This window comes from Larus michahellis, chromosome Z (assembly GCF_964199755.1).
Source record: "Larus michahellis chromosome Z, bLarMic1.1, whole genome shotgun sequence".
In the NCBI taxonomy this organism is placed as follows: domain Eukaryota; kingdom Metazoa; phylum Chordata; class Aves; order Charadriiformes; family Laridae; genus Larus; species Larus michahellis.
The window spans coordinates 40,626,361-40,639,978 of NC_133930.1; the positions used below are offsets into that span (position 1 = coordinate 40,626,361).

The following is a 13,618-nucleotide window of genomic DNA, read 5'->3' on the forward strand; positions in this document are numbered from 1 at the left end:
TTGAGTACTCAGATAGGGGCTGAAGGGTTGCAACTTGAATCCTTTTGATCCCTGTTTTATAAATGAAACTAGAAGTACATAAAATTAAAATGTATATTAAGTGTATTAAAATGTATATAAAATTAAATAAACCCTGAAGTCTTCAGTTGGACAAAACACTTCAAGTAACGCTGAGAGGGTACCAAGTTACACAGAGTCAAAAGAAGAATCCTCCCCCTCAACATCTAACCAGAGAACATAAATGCTGAAAAATCTTACAGAGTACTTGATCTGACTAATTCAAAACTCCAAAATGTTCCAACATTTTAAAATAAATGATAGCTTCAGGCCCAGGCTCCTGATATGCAGCAGAAGGTATAAAATTCAATGATGTATGCTGAAAACACAGAGTATTGTAATATTTACAAGTGTTAAGCATTCACTTACATTCCAGTTCAGAAGGCGTTCCGGACACATGCTTTGCAGATAGAACAAAACGACTGTTTCAAGACACAGCAGACATATTTTGTTGTTTTTCCTGCAAATATCACTATTCTAAATAAATATTGCATGATTGTAAATATGGTTTGTTTGTTTTGGTTTGGTTTTTTTAATTTCTAAATGAAAAAAACACAAAAGCAGTCACTGAGACAGACATTTGCTTAGAAATACTCTGTATCTCTGTCACTTGCTCTGGACAGAATTTCTGACTTCTGTAGTAATGCAACACTAACACTAGCAAACCCAAGAGGAGTTCTTTTACTTGTAGCTGGAATTATATTGTAATCTTGGATCAACAATTTAATATTCTAATTAAGTTGTTTCTCATACAATAACAAAGAAAAATATAAACTAAATAGCAGGAAATAATATTTAACTTTTCTGTAATATTCATATTGTTATCCCTAACTATTATCAGTTCCTATAGTCTTATGCATTACAGCGAGATCTTAAAATATTAAATGTCCAAGTTAGGTCTTGCATTGAAATTTTAAAAAAGTGTATTGTATTTCACAGAAAAAACTCTTTCTGCTGAACATTTCTCAAAACAGCATCTCCCGCTGTCAATGTCTATGCCCCATGAGCAGCTGAGCTAAGATGCTACTGACAAGAACTAGAAGAGTACACAAATGATAAATTAGTCAGCTTTGTAGAAGTCAGGAATGCAGTCCAATAATGACACTGTAGATGACAGCATTTTATTTAGCTCAGAGATGGTGCATATTATACAGCTGTATTTCATAAAGAAACAATCTTTATTTATTTAAATGCATTTCATAAATGATAGAAAAGAAAACACAGTTTATCTTCTAGAACAATGTACTTGTAAACACAAGCACATTTTTACTGTAATGTTAGTAGATTAATCTAATGTCTATGCTTATTCCTCTAATAATTGTCATAGTTATTTTACTTTGTTTATTGACTTTTTGAAGCAAGATTGAACAAAACCAGTAAAGGCAAAATCATAAACAATAGCATGGGTCAAATTTAGACCAGATGTCACGCAAATTATAACATATGAAGTCTGCCCAATTTGCTTAGACACCTAAATAAACTCAAATCCTATATACATACTACTGCAGACCTGATATCGCTGCACAACTTATGCATTCTTAAAGAGATACTGCAACTACAAAATCTCTGATGCTTCTGGTTTACTATGAGTTTTGACAGCGGTATAGAATAAAATAATCAAACACACCTTGCAAAAGAACAGTTGAATAAATCATTATTCAATGATTTAAGCACATGCTGAATTGGACTCCCTGATAAAAATAAGGGTCTTGGCCAGTTTTATGAGTTTACGTTTTTCTCACATCACAAGGGACCATAATAAACACCTTGCCTAACATCCTTCACAACTGCGAGCAGAAACATCTCACTGAGTAGGGAAAACTGTAGCTCCTATCACCCTCACATCACCTTCTGGAAGGGATCTGGTCTTGATTTTAAAACTATAAGCAGTCCTCATAATCATGCTAATCAATGTCGGTTTTGCTGCCATTTGATTTCACGTAGTTAATTAGGAAGCACTTAGAACAATCTAAGGTTGTCCCCGATAGTTTCCTTTCATACCTTTAGAGACGAATAACTAACTAACCCAGAGAATTCAGCAGGTCTGCGTCAGCTCTCCACACCTCGGATTGTACTCATTACAACCGGGGTACTTCAGCTGACCTGAGGCATCAACAGAACAGCTGCCGTCCTCCAGAAGACGCAGTCTGACGTTTAAAGATGAGTACGGTATGTACATTGATGCATGTTTGGTTGCATTATCCAGTCCTATAAGGTGATGACTTATCCCTCCTAATACTTATAAAAAAGCAAACGAAAGTATCTTCAAGCTTTGCGCACCATATATGTTATACATTTTCCTACAGGCAGATTTCACACACTGACATTTTAAGACCTTAATTAAGGTTGATTTATTTACAAATGGTATGTTTTCAACTCTCAGAAATGATGTATTTAATGTTTTATTTTTAAACACAATTAAAAAATAATATATAAATATATACATACTGCAAATGTAATACAGATAACAAATTCATTTAAGCCCATTTATGCACATTAGTGACACACCATGTGGCAGAAAGACTAGGACTACAAGAAGACCCCTTGGCGATTTATTTTATATTAAATCCCTAATGGCCTCTTCTCATCTTTGCAAAAATATGCACAAAAGTCCAGACTATGCAGCCATTGAAATGAATGGTTATTTATTTGCTAAACGAGAACCCTATGTTTAATGTTCCTTAGACATAAGGTAGTCTGCAAAAGTCGCATTCCTACAGCTCCATACATCATTTATTTTACATACCCTAACTTCTCACAACAGGCATCAGAAAAATATCTCCGAACAGCAATGCTATTGTAAGTTGCTGAGAATTTTGTTTCCAATTCCATTACTGGAAGATTAAATGTTAACATGTTTACTTGAGGTTTTCTTCTTGTTTTGTTTTTAGCATTAAAAACAAATTCATGGACCAATCTGATGCCATTTAAAATATGTTTATATTTATACTGCAAGAAAAAAGTTCCCAAATACATAACTATGGTCCAATCATTACAGAAAGACAACAAAAGTTCAAACCTCCAAACAAACATGTTCTAATCTCACTTAACTGCATGCAATAGTCTACCTAACACTTGATTGACACACTCCAGCTGAGACAGAAATTCTCAATTTGCTTTCCAGAACTATTGAAAACATCGTTTTTCATAGTACACAAATAAAATTGTCCAAATTAGTAACATGGGTGCATGCCATACTACTACTAAAAAGCAGCCTGAAAATTAAACCGTCTCTCTGAGATCAGACTATTTATTCATTAGGAAACAGATCCACCGTGCGCCCAAACATTTCTAAATTTCCTAGGTTACTGTTGCTGCAACAGCCACTGTGAGTTTCTCTGAGACACAGAGCCACAAAGAGGAAAGCTGCTGCAGGAGCCAGAACTTGCCCTTGGCACCATCCTCAATTCATTTGGACAACTAGTTGCTGCCTAAGGACAGGCAGTCTCACTGTGCCAGCATGAACTTGCAGGTCACTTTCTTGGGGCAACACCAGTGGTGAGAACAGCCTCCACTGAGGCTCTGACGTTTTCTCTAAACCTCTTGGTTAGCACCCTTATGGAAGTGGCTCCAACCTTACAATACTAAAAGATTACACAATCCCTACAACTTGGAAAATGTCTTTATGAAGTATTCAGATACCATGGCCAGAAAAAATGAACCTCAAAGGATCAGTCAGCCTTCAGAATGCAAGTATTCCCTTGTCTAATAGTCAACAGCAGACAATTGTAGACTGTTTGCCTTATTTTCAACTGACTGCCCTGCATAAAGCTGATTTTCTACCTTCATAAATTACTGCAAGTTCTGTGAGCAGTTAGAATAAATTTTCATGAATCAAAAGATCAAGGATGTAGTCCAACAAAAATGTTATTAAGCCACAATATCATGAGACATTTCAACTAAACTGAGCACTCATGAAACCTGGATTGTTCTTCTGGTGCACAAGAAAGCAAAGAATAGAGTTCAGCTTACAAAGGAAGTATTCCTTTCTCAGGAAAAAAATGACTTTCACAGAAAGTCACATTGAGAAGATATTTCTCATTTCCAAGAGAATTCCAGCAGAGAACAAGCAAAATATACTCTCAGGGTATAACATAATGTAACAGAAATTAACTGTAACGCGTGCACTGAATTTTGCTACAATATCCTATGAGTAATCATTATTATGACTTGGGGAAACTTTCTGGCAAAGGCAACAAAAATAACCGTGATCTGGGCTATGTCACTTTTCTTTTGTCACCCTCTTGAAAAAAATGCTGCTGTGCAGGTGAAATCCAAGTAGCATATGCTCCGGCACCCAGTCACGGGAGACACAGGTCTGATTTCAACTTACAGCTTCAATGCCACCTAAATCCAGGAAGCCCAGATCGAAAAGTAGTTATCTTAAGAAATGCAAAGCTGCATACAGACTCTTATAGAAACCTAAGCGCACCCACACTAAATGCCTTCATCACCAACGACAACGCTGTCTACTCCTTTAATATCTGAAAGATTTGCTTTTATCTAGACACTTAAAAATCAGTCAGTTGACAACCAGCAAGCCAACAGACAAGGGATGTAAATCACACACTCTTGACTGATATCAGTAGGTACATACAAATAAAGCACTGAGATCAACTGCACTACTATTTTTGCATCTATTTGTCTCTCACAGAATCACAGAATCTTCATAGTTGGAAAGGACCCTTAAGATCATCGAGTCCAACCAAACAACCAACAATCTCTGTCACTGGAGCGTGCCCTGAAGTGCCACATCTAGACCTTTCTTAAACACCTCAAGGGATGGTGATTCAACCACCTCCCTGGGCAGGCTGTTCCAGTGCCTGAACACTCCTTCAGTAAAGTAATTCTTCCTAATATCTAACATGAACCTCCCCTGCCACAACTCCAGACCATTTCCTCTGGTCCTGTCATTATTCACTTGGGAGAAGAGGCCAACACCCACCTCTCTACAGCCTCCTTTCAGATAGTTGTAGAGGGCAATGAGGTCTCCCCTCAGCCTCCTCTTCTCCAAGCTAAACATGCCCAGCTCCCTCAGCCTCTCCTCATATGACCTGGTCTCCAGACCCCTCACCAGCCTGGTAGCTCTCCTCTGGACACGCTCCAGCACTTCAATGTCCCTCTTGTACAGAGAGGCCCAGAACTGAACACAGCACTCAAGGTGAGGCCTCACCAGTGCCAAGTACAGAGGCACGATGACTTCCCTACTCCTGCTGGCCACGCTATTCCTGATACAAGCCAGAATGCTGTTGGCCTTCTTGGCCACCTGGGCACACTGCTGGCTCATGTTAAGCTGGCCGTCCACCAGCACGCCCAGGTCCTTTTCTGCCGGGCAGCTTTCCAGCCACTCTTCCCCAAGCCTGTAGCGTTGCTTGGGGTTGTTGTGACCGAAATGCAGGACCCGGCACTTGGCCTCATACAGTTGGCCTTGGCCCATCGATCCAGCCTGTCCAGGTCCCTCTGTAGAGCCTTCCTACCCTCAAGCAGATCAACACTCCCACCTAGTTTAGTGTCGTCTGCAAGCTTACTGAGGGTGCACTCAATCCCCTCATCCAGATCATTGATAAAGATAGCAAACAAAACTGGCCCCAAAACTGAATCCTGAGGGACACCACTGGTGACCAGCCACCACAAGATTTCACCCCATTAGTCACAACTCTCTGGGCACGGCCATCCAGCCAGTTTTTAACCCAGTGAAGAGTACACTTGTCTATGCCATGATTCACCAGCTTCTCCAGGAGAATGCTGTGGGGGACGGTGTCAAAGGCCATACCAAAGTCCAGATAGACAATGTCCACAGACATCCCTGCATCCAGAAGGCGGGTCACATGGTCATAGAAAGAGATCAGGTTGGGTAAGCAGGACCTCCCTTTCCTAAACCCATGCTGGCTGGCCCTGATCCCTTGGCTGCCCTGCACTCGCCATGAGAGCTCACTCAAGATGATCCTCTCCATGATCTTTCCTGGTACCGAGGTCAGGCTGACAGGCCTGTAGTTCCCCGGACCCTCCTTCCGACCCTTCCTGTAGATGGGCGTCACATTAGCCACCCTCCAGTCACCTGGTACCTCCCCTGTTGACCAGGATTGTTGATAAATGATGGAGAGAGGCTTGGTGAGCACTCCCGCCAGCTCTTTGAGTACTCTTGGGTGAATCCCATCCGGCCCCATAGACTTATGTACGTCTAGGTGCAGAAGCAGATCATTGACTACTTCCTCCTGGATTATGGGTGGGTTGTTCTGCTCTCCATCCTTATCTTCCAGCTCAGGAGGCTGAGCACCCTGGGGATAGCTGGTCTGACTATTGAAGACAGAGTCAAAGAAGGCATTCAGTATCTCAGCCTTCTCCTCGTCATTGGTTGCAACTTCCCCCCCCGCATCCAATAAGGGATGGAGATTCTCCCTGGCTTTCTTTTTGTTGATGTATTTATAAAAGCTTTTTTTGTTGTCCTTAATGTTAGTGGCCAAGTTGACCTCCAGCTGGGCTTTTGCCTTCCTAATTTTCTCTCTGTATAACCTAACGAGATCTCTGTACTCCTCCTGAGTTGCCTGTCCCTTCTTCCAAAGGTGGGAAACCCTCCTTTTATTCCTAAGTCCCATGCAAAGTTCCTTATTCATCCAGACTGGCCATTTTCCCTGCCCTTTAGACTTACGACACTTGGGGACAGCCTGCTCCTGGGCCTTTAAGATTTTCTTCTTGAAGAGCGTCCAGCCTTCCTGGACCCCTTTGCCCTTCAGGACTGGCTCCCAAGGGACTCTCTCAACCAGTGTCCTGAACAAGCCAAAGTCCGCCATCCAGAAGTCCAAGGTGGAGGTTTTGCTAACCCCCCTCCTTACATCGCTATGAATTGAAAACTTGACCATTTCATGATCACTAAACCCAAGACGACCTCCGACCACCACATCTCCCACTAGTCCTTCTCTGTTTGTGAGCAGTAGGTCCAGCAAGGCACCTCCCCTGGTAGGCTCACCTACCAGTTGTGTCAGGAAGTTATCTTCCACGCACTCGAGGAACCTCCTAGCCTGCCTGCTCTCTGCTGTGTTATATTTCCAGCAGATACCCGGCAGGTTGAAGTCCCTAACCAGAACAAGGGCTGGCAATTGCGATATTTCAGCCAGCCACTTACAGAATATTTCATCTGTCTCCTCATCCTGGCCGGGTGGTCTGTAACGTACTCCCAGCACAACATCTCCCTTATTTCCCTTCCCCTTCAACCTTACCCGTAAACACTCGACTTTATCATCACTGGAATCTAGCTCTATACAATCAAAACACTCCCTGACGTACAGAGCCACACCCCCACCTCTCCTTCCTTGCCCGTCCCTTCTGAAAAGTTTATAGCCATTCATCGCATTGCAGTCGTGACAGTCATCCCACCACGTTTCCCTGATGGCAACTACATCATAGCTGTCCTGCTGCACAACGGCTTCCAGGTCATCCCGTTTGTTGCCCATGCTACGTGCATTCGTGTAGATGCACTTGAGCTGGGCTACCGATTTCACCCTCTCCATGAGAAACTGAAGAGAAGGAGTGTACCTGCACGTGTCCCACATGTCTAAGTACTGCCATGCAGTACTGGAAGTACTGCAAGTGAGTACTAATTCACAACCGATGACTTATTAGTTACTGTAATGTCTTCCTGATGACGTACAGAACTTAGAAAACATTCCCATAGATACTAGGAAATCTGTATCAATACTTATAAAAATAGGGTTTATAGCAACATATCTAACACAGGTTTCAATTAATTTAAATTCCCAGCACACTTATGAAATAAAAGATTAATATCCTCATTTACAGAGGGGAAACTGAGGAAACAATTTATTTATTTAACATAGGAAATCAGCAGTAGAGAAGGGAAAGGAACTTAGCTCCATGTCAAGACTTTGCTAAAAGGAGCATCCAGCCTCTCAAGAACAGAGAATTTTTTCAGAATCTACTTTCAATAAAGATTTTTAAAACTTGCCATAAAAAAAAAAAAAAACAACAAAAAAACAGAAATAAGGAAAGCTTAGAATCTTTTGAGTTCATGCTACTGAGGTGTGACATTTATTGGCATATCAGATGTACTGATATCTGTGTTTACTATTGGGAAACTCTGACTGAAAAGAGCTTTAGTGTTGAGCTGCAACACTTTCATTCTTCATGATACATGCCCAATGCAGCAAGGGATGCATGCCTCTGAACAGCTTATTCTACCCAACTGCAATCGTATAATCATCATCTTTGTTCTTAGCAGCATCACCTACATGGTAGACCATTGAACCTAGGCAAATAATCAAGCCTATAGAGAGCACTTTAATGAAAGAGACTTTTGCGTACCTGTTGATTTAAAAAATAAAAAATTGACGTTGTGAGATTTCTGAAGAAGCAAACATATCAGAGATTCAACACCTGCAGCAAAGCCAAGCCTGTTCTTCATGTTCTCCTCATGTTTAATCAGGTAATGTCCGTAGACCACTTTGAGGATGAATAACAAATTACCATTCTTATTGCTGAGGAAAACCTGAAGTCATTAAAGTTTCTGTATTCTGACTTCGTAATAGAATTCTAGACTGAACAGACACACAGGTCTGGACAGTTTTGTCTGTAATTCCCTTATATGTATTATGTTTCTGATACTTGGTGAAGTAACTAGTGCAGAATGTTTTTACAAGCCACCTCTACTGTCATGCAGACCATACCCTCCCTGGCTCTAATAAGAGCAAGTAAAAAAGGCCTGGTGCTGGTCAAGCACTGGAAATCAGGGAGTTCAGAAAATGTTTGAACAAAGGGCAGTAATACAGCAAGCTCAAAACTGATTTCCATTCCAACTGTGAAATAAAGAGTCCTTTTAGACCAAGACGTGACTTTGTAAACAATGTAATTAGGAAAAAAGCAGTTACACCCTGAAAAACCAGCTCTTTCTGAAGCAAACTTTTCACAGCAGAACAGAGAGCAAAACACTAAGAGAGATACCTGTATCTTCCAGAACAATACCAACAAAAATGCTAGTAATAAAATTACTTAATAGATTGGTATTAAAAACCATCTACCATGAGTAAAACACTGATCAGTTTGTTCTTTACACGTGCAACTGAGCCTCCTTTTTCTTCCACAATGGCCACTAGACACGTCCTAAGAAAAACATTACGAAACATTTTTATTGCTTGACCACCATATCTTGACGCTTCTTGAACAAAGTACGTCAGCATCAAATGTTACACAATCACTGAAAAAAGTGTGAAAATTTGCCTGCTTTTAGGACTATGAAAACCTACTGTTGCCAAATTAAATTTGTGAGTTGCAGCCAAAAGGCAGACAAGTTTTAGGTTATGATTAATTTGAGTATGTAGAGTAGTAAAGATGAGTTCAGCCACATTTAGCTGGAGTTTAGATCTGTGAAGCACAAATCCTGCATTCTACATAGTCTATTGAACAAGATTAAAAAGAAAACAAATAAAATGTAAAGCCAAAGCTAGCTCCTAATTGCTAGTCCTGTGTGTCCACCAGTCACTGAAACCGACAGAATAAAAGAGAAATATTTAAAACCAAAGAGGGGGAAGATTTTATTAAGAATTTTTAAAAATTCCATTTCCTCTTTTGGGGATTTATCTTACAATACTCTTTCTCCATCCGCTTTCCTGCCAACCTTGGCATAATTTTCAGAAGCAAAATTATGGTTCATAAAGCAGTGCAGGTTTAGTGGCTGGTGAAGATTGCTTGACATTGAGAAACTAGCCGAGAAGCTAACCAAGGAACTAACAAATTCTGCTTCATTTCTTGAATCTTTGCTACCCAATTTGCTTTGTATATTTTTGTACGCAAACAGAAATCTATGGATAATTGTCAGCTGAATTGCACCACAAACTTCTTTAACCACAGAAGCACCTTAGTTTTTTGTAAAATGCATCACAAAAGACATGTTGTAAGAAATCTCATAGGATATACACAGGGGAGAATTATTCAAGTGATTTTTTTTTTTTTAGTACCATTTGAGGTAAAATAAAATTTCATTATAGTAAAATGCAAAAGTAGAGATGAAAACTTCTTTTGCATGTCAAATACTTTTTTATGGGTGACCTTCAGGCAAATGATGAGATTGTAAATTGCAAATATATGCTATGTAAAAGTGTCTCTTTGTTGTTGAGATTTTCTTCAATCATCTAGTTGGTTTTATTAATAATCAGTACATCAGTATGCAAACTTCCATCAGAAGTAATACTGCCATCTCATACTTGTTCTGTGATCTAAACATTCATATTTTTTAATTAATATTTTTGCATAATAACCAGTAACATTTATATCTACTTCAGGTCAAGGTAAAGAGCTACCAGCATCCATAACACAAATTGTTCTTGGTAAAGAACCGTCTCAGTATGCAACAGGGCTATTTTGCAACTGGGTTGTTTAGGTTTCCTCTTACCTCCAGTGTCATGTACACAGTGCTAATCGCTACTTTCATTTCTCCATCTGAAATCTCCTTAAGGTCCTTCAGTATAACCTCCTCAATACTTACACCTGTTTGAGAAGAGAAAGTAATTTCAATACATACAAGTATCTACAGCTGACCAGATGCAGCAACATAAATTAAAAAAAAAAACAGCTTAGACCTTAACGTTGAGTCTTCTCTACTTTAGGACATCCTATGAGGAAGTTTAAACCAACATTAATATTTCAATGCTTAATGTTTCTAGAGTGATTTCTAAAGCAAGGAAGGGGTTGAAAGCATGGGGAAGCAAAGGATGAAGAATTAAGTCTCCTGCAATGAAGTTGTGTGAACACTTACATTTTTTAAGTGAACTGAATTCCAGTTGATGATAAATGTATAGATAGACCATTCCTATGGTCTAATATGAAACACTTCTGGAATTAATAATATATTGAAAAGCACATATGGATTTACAAAATACTTAGAAGCAAAGCACTTTAGATATTCTGTAAACACAAAGTCATTCAGCCGTTCTGACCTTCCTCACACAATGGATTTTTCTTATGTACATCAAATGGTGAATGAAGCAACTATATATTTATATACCACAGAAACAGAAGTACATATTATGACCAGAAACAACAGTGTAAAGTTGGAATTGCTTCACATTGCAACCAGACATGTTGATATGTTTAAGTACAATGTGTTGAAGATCCACATGACTAAGTTTCTCTAATGGGAGATGTCTGTCTAAAATGCTGTAAAGATTCTCAAAATAAATATATATCTTGTCTAGGAACATGGTGATATCACATGATCAAAAATACAGACATGACAGCCAAATATCTTTATAAAGAAAGCTGCAAGCCACTTACTTCAGAGCAGAGTGGCAATGAAAATGTCCACAGACTTTTAAAGCTTAGCAGCACACCATCCAAAATGTGTTTGCGTGATTGATTTTAAAAGGGAGCCAAATACCAAGTTAAGCCAAAGAAATGAATCTTCTCATTACTGTTCCTGTATGGAGTCCAGCTAATTCAATCTAATGACAAGAAGAACTGGCTGATGTTCACATATTTATTATATTTATGCACCTGCCCTTCTAAAAATATTTATAGATAACCTGTAGACTTTCTGGTGGGCTACAGCCCACTGTGCCTCAAATAGCAAATGAATTCATGAATTCAGGCCAATAAATCATTATTTCTGCATGAAACAGACAAGTTTTTTGCTGAATTGTCCTAATACTGCCTGAAATAACATAAAATATTGCTACAGAGGTTAGTGCCTTCAAAATACTTAAGAAACTCAACAGCACCTTACTAATACCAATGCCACATGTATATATGCAGTGCTAAATACGTACCTTGTAATACACAGCAAAAAGCAGCTATGAGACGAAAAAAAAAGTGTAGGACACTGCCCTCCCCATGTGGCATATAAAAATTATTGGCAACTAATGCCATGCAGAATCTGTTATATCTAGTTGTCCAAGTTTTGTGCTGGATATTAGGGTAAACTTCATGGGCCAAGTACATGACAAACCTTACTAAACCATCTTCCCAGGCAACTGGCAGAACTAAGAACTGAGCTCCATAAAAGACGTTTTCACTGGGTCTCTCCAATCCAGGCTGCATTCAGTTCCTTTCTGAACTACGATTCCTTGACTAATGTCTGGAGGAACTTCAGGGAACTATGTGAAGATTTATAGCCCTGAACTAGTTTAACTTGCAACTCGCAAACAGCTAAGGAAGCAGCATCTCAAATTCTGTCCTTAACTATCAGCTAGGGCAACCATTTCAGGGTGACAGTCTGAATTTGGGTGACAGGATTCTGCAGATTGGCAGATAAAGAACGGTAAAAAAAGACTATGAGTCAGGTATGCACTCTGTGTACCCCTGATATATCTAACAAAGAAATACCTCAGTAATTCATTACTCACTCTTTGGTAACAACTTGGTAGTATATGCCATTTAGCAAAGACAGTAAAAAGCATGAGAGTTATTGCAACAATTTTCTTCAGGCTTTCAGAGCATCCCTTCAAAAGACTGCTACCAAATTTTGGGTTCAAACATTCCCACATTTGATCACTGAAAAAATGACAACTGTGTTAAGCTCTTTCTAGCAGAAGGAAATGAAAGAATCGCAATTTTCCCACTGCTTCTTTAATCTTAAGTCTGTAGTCAAATTCACTTCACCTGTACACAGCCCTTGATAAATCTGGGAAGGTTCAGAAGAGATAATCCACTCCCACACCATGTAGGCAATTGCAGCACAGTTTCTGCACATGGGCCAACACATTGATTACGCCCTTATACTTCATCAACACAAACTCTTGACTAGCATACACTTGTAAAAGCAAAATATGCAACAAATTGATGTTTACTTTATCTGTAAAAGCAATACCAGATTATTTAGGCGTTCAGTAGCTCCTCAAGAGAAATCACAATTCCGTAATTCAGAATGTAAACCACTTAATTTAAAATTAAATACATATAACTCTCCATGAAGATAGCATGCCACAACTACTTTCACCACACACAATGCGCCAATATATTCTGATACAGTTACATAACTAAATTTGTAAAAGGTCTGAAAAATGGAAGCAAGTTGCACTACCTTGTGGGTTAAACTGAGTCTCCTGGAGAACAGAGATAATTTCCTCTCGTGGGGGAAGATCTGGAAACTTTTCTTCTAGGATTGACAGTATTTTCTCCTGCTGCTCTGTAATTCTGTCAGCCTCCAAAGACATGCATTTGAAAAGAATGCTTCCTGAAACATTGAAAGACAAAAATCAATGCCCCCTGTAAACAGTAAAGAGGTACTACAGAAACAAGAATGTTTACTGTATCGCCATCCAAGCCTTTTCCTTCTTGCAGGTTGTCTCCACTGACGAGTTCACTGAATTAGATATTGAATGTTTTTCACGCAGGACCATCCTCCTAACTTGAAAGCAGTTTCTAAAACATGAACTGGGTGGCTTGTCAGGGCTCATGCTACAGCCACCTGGCTGGTCCCAGTGCTGCCACGGTGTGCAGCACATGCGTCTAACACAGCTCTGCAGCATGGCCGCTAGCGAGCAGTGGGACACCAGGGCTTGTTCCTCTCTCTAAGCATTAGACCAAGTCTTGGTATGCTTGGAAACAGTACATC

The 13,618-nt window shown here is 39.6% G+C and overlaps 1 protein-coding gene across 4 annotated transcripts in view; it reads right to left on the bottom strand.

Moving 5' to 3' along the window:
- Nucleotides 1-13,618, bottom strand: part of PRUNE2 (prune homolog 2 with BCH domain) — a 145,307-nt gene that overhangs the window by 88,315 nt on the left and 43,374 nt on the right. For all 4 annotated transcript variants that reach the window (XM_074569594.1, XM_074569596.1, XM_074569595.1 and 1 more), the window contains exons 5-6: nucleotides 13,085-13,237; nucleotides 10,460-10,554 (exon numbers count right to left, since the gene is read on the bottom strand). In XM_074569594.1, coding sequence (XP_074425695.1) covers nucleotides 10,460-10,554; nucleotides 13,085-13,237 — 248 coding nt within the window. The remainder of the gene's footprint in view (nucleotides 1-10,459; nucleotides 10,555-13,084; nucleotides 13,238-13,618) is intronic.